The sequence below is a fragment of the Rhipicephalus sanguineus genome, chromosome 3, assembly GCF_013339695.2.
Source record: "Rhipicephalus sanguineus isolate Rsan-2018 chromosome 3, BIME_Rsan_1.4, whole genome shotgun sequence".
Lineage (NCBI taxonomy): Eukaryota > Metazoa > Arthropoda > Arachnida > Ixodida > Ixodidae > Rhipicephalus > Rhipicephalus sanguineus.
The window spans coordinates 41118674-41127244 of record NC_051178.1 but is presented as its reverse complement, the minus strand read 5'-3'; the positions used below and the strand labels follow the sequence as shown (position 1 = coordinate 41127244).

The following is an 8571-nucleotide window of genomic DNA, read 5'->3' as shown; positions in this document are numbered from 1 at the left end:
ATTTTTCGGTACAAGACGAGCTAAATGGCTTACACGGGCCAGAGGAGCAAAGAAGACCTTGTTACGAAGTATGGCGAAAGAAGAACAACACTTGTTTTGAGATTTCAAAGATTGCCTTAGAACTTATTTTCTTCCTGGCCGTCATAGTTTAGATGGGCAACGTACGGACAATAAATCAACAAGTTTAAGTGCTCGTGCACACGTCCGTAGTTTTCAGACATTACGAGCAGACCGGTACTCACAATAAACAGCGACTCTTTATATCCGCAAGATAGGTTAAAAGGGCGATGCACTGCTTTTCGACGCTAAGATGTACCACAGTCAAGCAGGTGCGCTCAGTGGACTCGGCTTTGGTCCGCACATGGCTCGTATATCCCTGGTCCACATTCACACACGTTCACCGTCTCCTCAACTCTGGAGTTGCAGTGTGGCACTTATCATGGAATTGACCGATGCAGGCCGCGTACGCTATGGCGTGAGGGATGTAGGTCTGGTCATGCACACCGCTGAACAAGTGGGCCCAGGGCCCGATTGCGAACACAGCCACGTCCTCGCCGCCGTGTGTCTCCAGCCTCTTCGGAAATGCCGCCTGCTGCGTGTAGTTCATCGACGCTGGGAGTAAAAGAAAGTACATGAGATGAATAATGGTGGCGGATGCGGCTCTGTCGTACAGTTATTAAACCCACGTGACATCCTTGCTAGATACAGACGAATGAATGCGAAAAACAATTAGGCTAAGGAAGGCACAGATGACATTAATTCTTGAGTTTTAGCTGTGGTGTAGGAATTGAACATATTTGAAATCCGCTCGAATTTAAGCCATAATTACCACACAAGAATTAAAAGAAAATTAATGTTCCCTAAGCTTTCCTCGGCCTCCCTTGCATTCATTTGGCTGTGTCGAACAAGGAAACAAGCCCCTCGAAACAATTCCTCTTCTTTCGCTTATTCATAGCGAGGGCCTCGCCACGCAAGACTATCTCAGGTTAACATGCGAGGCTTTACTGGCGAGTTGCCCCCTAGGGCGAAATTCACTTTCCACGTGACGCTCTCTGGCAAAAAGAGTGTGCCGCACTCGCCACCTTGGCTACGAGTGGCGCTGGCTAAAACTGCATGGCATTACGTACACAGAAATACCCAACCTAGTATACGGGAACTACCTTCCGTCGTAGCTCTATTGGTAGAGGATCGGACGCGTATTTCGAAGGCTGTAGGGTCGTCCACATGAAGTCGTTTCATTTTAGCACGTTAGGTAACTAGAGTTAAAAAAACATCTGCGTCATCTTATATTATATATATATATATATATATATATATATATATATATATATATATATATATATATATATATATATATATATAGGCACGCACACAGAACAGCACGGAGTCGCCGATGGTGAAAGCCCGTCGAAAGCTCGATCCTGTTGCCGTTCTCTCCGCACCACGAAGCATTAAACTCCAGCCTCGCAGCATACGTTATCCAGCACATACACCATTTCGTTGAAGGTACGCAGAGCTCTGAGGTGCCTCAGCGTGGCAGATGCTTATTCCGTATCACCACCGATTTGGCACAAAGGGCGCGCTTTAAAGGTCGTCGTCCGAATCGCTTTTCGCCGGAGTTGGCATGCACGCCTCCGCCCCCCCCCCCCCTATATTTTGACCTACAGGGCGTGGTCGTCCGTGCTGTCCGCGCATATTTCTTGAAGAGGCAGGTTTGTACGTGTTGTGCTTTGATTAAAAATATTGCGTTAGAGCAACGGACATGTTTGCGAAAGGAGTCAGCTGCTGGAAGAGCCAAAGTAGGGGACAGTTTGTTGGGCATAGTGGACACTTGCAGCGCACTGTTCAAACAAAAGAAAGGACGCCCGTAAAGAGCACACAACTATGCACAGGACGAGCTTGAACAACTGTCACAGTTGTTAGTTCGCACTCGTCCTGTGTATGCCTGTGTGTTATTTTCGTGATTCCTCATTTGCGTTTGAGCAGCGCGCTACAAATGCCGAGCTGTGACAATTGTTCGTTCGCGCTCGTCCTGTGTACCCATGTGATTTCGTTCTGTGCGTCCTTCTATGCGTTTGAGCAGCGCGTTGCAAATGTCGAGCTGCTAGCCTTTCCGGGTATCACATTCCAATTTGTTGCTATCGCATTCATTGCTACACCCTTGCGGCGAAACTGTGGCTTTGTTCACAATGTCTTATCCGCAGTAGTTATGTACGACGTACTGCTTATTTATTGCTTTATATGTTTGCAACTCTGTTTATCAAAACTGTTGTTCCTGAATTCGTTTATTTAAAACTGAATTTTTTTACGAAATTAGTAAGTTTACTCCTATTCTTTTAAAATAGTTTGTTATGTATAGCACTTCTGTAGATTTAACTTGAATTTTGTTTCATTAAAACACACGCTTTCCTGTAGTAATAATGTTACTGCTAACCAACTTACTTCAATTGGTAATCTTGAGCAGGAGGTCCCCCTATTGGTTAGCCCAATCGGACCTCCTTCTGTGTGTTCATTCTGTATGGTGTTTTACGCTAACGTCTCAATAAACTTGATTGTATTTCAGTATCTAATGTGTATATATTGCTGTCTGCAGTCATTCTTTTCTTCTCACGCTGCATTTTTTCGCTGATGTAACTTTGACTTTTCTTCGCGGGTTTGGGTCGTGGTTTACGAACAAGGATAACAACGAATTGTGCACTGGCTGGTGAACCTACGCCTGTTGGACGAGAAAAATGACAGCTAGTGTAACCATAACGATGATGGTCACACCGTTTCCCTTTAGCTGTTTGCCTTTAGCGTAGCTTCAAGATAGAATCCATAATAAACGGAAAAAAGTGAGCCGAATGAGGGATGTTGCTTGCAGCAAAATGACTTACAGGTTTCCCATTCAGTCATGTTGCTCCGGTCCACCGCAACGCTAGGGCCGTTACCGTATGCGGTCATGGTGAGCGGCTGATGGTCCATGTCCGACAGACCAGCAATGCCTGTGTGAGACCCAAAGAAAGGCCGACATTGTCTACCAAGTTTTATAATAGCAGTACATTCACATACGTGTCTCTGAACAAAATGATACAACGTGTGCGCTTGAGGCTTTCTACCCATGCAGAGCTGAAAGTACCCGCTCGGCTTAATAGTTATGATCCTAATCAAGGTTCAAAGTGTAAAAGTGAAAGCAAACTTAGGCGCGATAACACAGGGTGCGAATTTGTGCGTCATTGGTCGAATGATGCGCCTATGTCCGACTTTCCGCATACAACGGTTAGGCACAAATTTATGGTACGAACTATCCAAGGGCCCGCAAACTTGCCTGGATAGACAAACATGGGCAAACGTGCCCACTGTTGCCTGGATATGAACTCATGACTTCACTTTCATGCGCCGGCACCGGAATTTAAGTCATTTGGCCCAATTTAAAAAGCGCAGGTGCGCCTTCACGCTATTCCCGCAAATAGAGCCGTTTCGCTTCCACCGGAGATAGAAAGACCGAGAGAAACAATAAAAGAAAGAAAGAAAGAAAGAAAGAAAGAAAGAAAGAAAGAAAGAAAGAAAGAGAGAAAGAAAGAAAGAAAGAAAGAAAAAAAAAGCAGTAAGTCAAACATGCACAGGCCAGCCTTCGCTTGCCTGCTATTATCCTGATATTCTGCCTGATAATATGCTTGCCTGATATTAACCAGGCAAGGCTCCTGAATGTTTATTTTTCATTTTTATTTTCTGTTACGGAGACGAACGTTCTACAGTAATCCAGCCGGCCTCGGCAAAAGAACCTAGTTCGAAGCGCGCAACACAGACGTATATGGTTAGGACCAATAAGGGACAACGCTCAACGATGCAGCAAGCGCCTCAGAGCTGTGCGGTAAAAAGTAAAAGCCGCCAAGCTCTCTATATGCAAGGTGTCCCAACAATCGCGCAGCACGATTTAAAAAAGAGCAACGGCGTTACCCTAAGCAAGGCTAGCGCAGTGGAGCAGCCACTATTATTTTTGTTTCGTTAATGAAGTTCAATTAAGCTAGTTAGAACAATACTTGTAACTCGACAACTCGCCTAGTTATGAATGCTTCAATGAGGCGTATGTAGGCACGTTCAAATGGCTTCCAACTGACATCTAAGTGCACTATTTTCAGTAACGTACTAGTTGCATGCTCATTTTTTCTGGTTCAAAAGGAATTCCACGAAATGTGAAAAATAACACGTGGCTACGTTCCCACGAGAAAAAGAAAGTAGCATCCTTATATACGCTTACGGCAAGCAACTGCTTTGCCTGTTGTCGCTGCAAGAGAAAGCGTTCAGCACTTTGCCAAAGGCGCCAACAGGCATCGGAAGTTTGCAGAGACTGTACGCCGCTTCATTAACCGTATATGTCGACCGAGTATTACAATTGATATTGTGGCTGGGGCACCGTTCTGATTACGGCTCACTGCGCAAAGAAAAGTATTCAAGGACCGTGGTAATACCAAAGCGACTCGTTTCTTCGGCTGGGTAGTGGCAAATAGGGCAATTCATATGTTTTTTTTTTTCTTTCCGAAACTTTTCCTTGACACTGGCTACCCCACAGTGAGCATGTTTAAGGGCACTGCTTCCTGATGTACTATCGCACTCAGTATGAGCTACATCACGCGAGCGCGTGGCCGAGCGCTCTGCAAGCTTGTACAGTGGCGCCGATCATGGCATATTTGCGAGTTATTGGGAGAGGATTGGGCTGCTCGTGCGAGCGCGCATCGACCCCACTTGCTTGCTTTCATCCTCGAAGTTGTCATTTTCGAAGCTGATATCACCGCAGGTCAAATAAGGTGAGGGTGAAGGCAAGTGGGGGCAATGCGCGCTCGCTGGGACAGCCAAACTCTCTCCCGATAACTTGAAGATATGCCATAATCGGCGGCACTGTACAACCTTGCAAAGCGCTCAGCCACGCGCTCGCGTGATGCAGCTCATACTGACCGCGATAGTACGCTTCAGTCAAGTCACGTCTCATTTTTTTCAGATTTTGCGGACTTTCTTCATCAGTAGGAAAAAATTAACATGCAATTAGTACTTTGTTGAAAATAGTCCAGAGAGATGTCACTTAAACATGCTTACGTATGCCTAATTGACATCTTGATAATTACGGTAGTACTTGTCGAGGTACAAGGATATGTACGTCCGAATAATTAAGCCTCATTAAAAAAACAATTAGCAATGGCTACTCTAGTCTACTAGGAACAATATGCGCTAGTTTTGTTTCGCATGACACCGTGCCTCTTTTTTAAAAATCGAGCTGCGTGATTGCTGGGAATACCTGTATAATAGACTACACAAGCGCTTTCAAGCCAACAGTGCTGCATTCGATTAGCGCCGAAGTGCACAGGGCTTCGCGTTATGTAGGTTCGATAAGCTTTTCAACATAACTGGCAGTAAGATAAGCGCCACCATCTCCTAAAGAAGATGTCTTGTCCCCTGCGACACTCAGCGTAGTTGCCTCATCCTTCCAGAAGCCCCTACCTGAAAAATGGGAAGGGCACGCAAATCGTACATGCGCCGTAACGGTATCCCTGTTTCTAAATCGCAACCATGGACTAAGATGTAGGCGATAGGCGCGGCCCTGTTTGATCAGGTCATGGTAACTGGCTAGCGAAGCAGCCATGGGCGTATCATTCAAGCTGGTGGCAGCAAGTCAAATGCTTTCACAGCTGACTTTGCCGTGCTTACCGGAAAACAATAGCTTCGATGATCTCAGCTAGCATTTCCATAGCAAATTTTCAAGAATGTCTTATCTATAGCTTTGTTTTTGACCTTGTAGTGATGGCTAGCGATGTTTTCCAGCACTAACCAATGCATTTCGGGAGTGATTAAAATGCGTGGGTTGCTAGACCTTGCATTATTAAGATGGTGAAAGCAGGGTGATTCCACGTAAGATCGAACAAACGATGGCTGGTCGACCTCTCAAATTTATTTCAAAATTTTATATATTATTGCCTGATGAGTGGAAAGAAGAGATCCGCAATTTGTTTTGCCACCAAAAATTTTTTCGAACCACAGGAAATCAATAATGACGGACAATAATAATCAATAATGGTGGAGTGGAGCGCTCATCCGCTCTGCTGTTTTGGCCAACTTTCGTTATGAATTGCACAAAATATATTAAAGTTAGGTAGCTGAAATTTATTTACCTAAATATATGCATGTTTTGCTTCTGCTCAGGTATTTTTAGTTTTTATGTGTAGTGTATATGTTTTTATAAAAAAACCTCAAAAATGGCCCAATCGGCAAAATTTTCTTTACTTTGAAGGTCTTTATCTCAAAAAAGCCTTGTAGCAGATGTACAAAAATTCCGCATTACGTTCTTCGCATGTTTATCTCCCAAAGTGCAAAATCTTGTATTTATATAACTTTTCAGTAAAGAGATATCATAGGGCTAAGTTCAAGAAAACACCGAACAATGAAAACTTCTGACGACAATTAAAAAAAAACCCCATTTTTTAAATTTCTTAAACTTTGTCCACTTATTCTCCTCCACATCAGCTTTCACAATCATTAAAAACATCTTGCATAATGTCGTTGCACTAATAGCTACGGCCCCTCCAATGAGGCTCTTAGGCAAGGATGGGCCATTCCGACTTCTTGCCCAGCAAGTGCATAAAATGCAGGCAGGATTGAATTTCTTTTTATTAAAAGGTCAGCAGCTACCTAAAAAGGTGTCGCCTGCACCGAAGACGTTAATTTTGAAATTATTTGGTCACTGCAGCGGCCACGAGCGCGGAGCTACCGAGTAGGCGCGCGCGCACCCGAGATGCTCGTTGTAAGAGACGGCGCAGTGAGAGCTCGTTCTCGCGTCCTCAGACCGATTGAGTTCGAAACAGTAACACCTCTGGGGTGACTTGAACGCACGTGCACTGGAGCTTCGCTATTCTATCCGCCCTCTGTTCGCATCTCAGCTAGGCGCTGATAACACGGCGGAGATAGAAGCAAGATGAAAACTCTATAAGGGAGCTATGAGCGCTCGCTTCACGCACGCTGCTGCCACAGAAACTGCGCTGCGCCAGTTGCGATCAGTGGAAAGCATGAACGTGGCGCTCCAGTGGCAAAGCAAAATATGGATTGTCAAAGGAAAGAAAAGCAAAACTATCGGTAACCGGATGCGCTTGTCTATATTAGATGTCGGCAGCAGACGGCGTGAACTGGCCGCGCGTTCGGTGCGCTGTTCACACCTCATTCGGCGCGGATAGTTCTTGTGCTTTGCTCTTACTCTACTCCTCCTGTGCGTCTCATGACGAGAAAGTATAGCTCTGAATGAGTCTATTGTGGAGACTACATTTCGAAGCACAAGAAGCTTAAAGGAGTACTGACACGAATTTTAAAAAAATTCGGATTGTTGCTCTAAATAAAAATACTGGTGTCGTGAAACCTAAAACGACTATTGTGGTGCCTGGGAATGCATCCTATATATTTTAATTAGCGCCACCTTAAAAAGACACTTTCGGTTTCGACATCGAGGGGGTGGCTTCTCAGTGTCGTTTCATAGCAGTGTGACGTCACGGAGATACAGAAATTCGCGACGTACTAGCGGGAAATCCGTCATCTGCTCGTGGTGCAACAGACAACGATGAGTGAATTGTCGTCCAATGACCCTGACAGAGATTTCTACGATTTAGGCTGCATGCAGGACGCAGAACTCGCGAACTCGGAGGAACTGTCTTGACTTGTCGGGATAATGTCCTTGCAGTGTGGCTGGCTTGCAAATGCTCAGTGACGAAAACTTCAAAGTCAAATAAAATTATTTTATACGTGTTCTCCGACTCCAGTGTGTGGACAGCGTGGACACTGCATACCAACGAAGCAAAAAAATGTCCCTTTTGCGATGTCTCAAAATCGTGTCAGTACTCCTTTAATTATTGCAAAGAAGCCAAAATTTCGGAGAGTTACCGACCTAGACATAAATGCTTTGAAGGAGCGTTTAACGCCCGAAACATCAGTGACTGTCAGTGAGACGGACTACTTGTGCTACGCGTGCTTTTGCTACCACTGCAATGAAAGATCTTCACGGAACCACAGTTTAACGATGACATTCTTACGCCCCCTGAAAAAGAAAGCGACGCAATTAACCAGATCACTGCGACTACCGGTGCACGTGCGTTCAAGGCACACGAGAGGTGCTGCTGTTTCGAAGCCAATCGGTCTGAGGACGCGAAAACGAGCTCTCACTGCGCCGTCTCTTACAACGAGCATCTCGGGTGCGCGCGCGCCTACTCGGTAGCTCCGCGCTCGTGGCCGCTGCAGTGACCAAATAATTTCAAAATTAACGTCTTCAGTGCCGGCGACACCTTTTTAGGTACCTGCTGACCTTTTAATAAAAAGAAATTCAATCCTGCCTGCATTTTATACACTTGCTGGGAAGAAGTCGGAATGGCCCATCCTTGCCTAAGGGTCTCATTGGAGGGGCCGTAACTATTAGTGCAACGACATTATGCAACATGTTTTTAATGATTGTGAAAGCCGATGTGGAGGAGAATAAGTGGACAAAGTTTAAGAAATTTAAAAAATGGGGTTTTTTTTTAATTGTCGTCAGAAGTTTTCATTGTTCGGTGTTTTGTTGAACTT

The 8571-nt window shown here is 45.0% G+C and overlaps 1 protein-coding gene across 1 annotated transcript in view; it reads right to left on the bottom strand.

Annotated features, from left to right (window-relative positions):
* Window positions 1-238: 238 nt before the first annotated feature.
* Window positions 239-8571, bottom strand: part of LOC119386578 (alkaline phosphatase) — a 46801-nt gene continuing 38468 nt past the window's right edge. Inside the window, exons 7-8 of the mRNA XM_037653867.2 lie at window positions 2877-2984; window positions 239-612 (exon numbers count right to left, since the gene is read on the bottom strand). Coding sequence (XP_037509795.1) covers window positions 398-612; window positions 2877-2984 — 323 coding nt within the window. The 3' untranslated portion in view covers window positions 239-397. The remainder of the gene's footprint in view (window positions 613-2876; window positions 2985-8571) is intronic.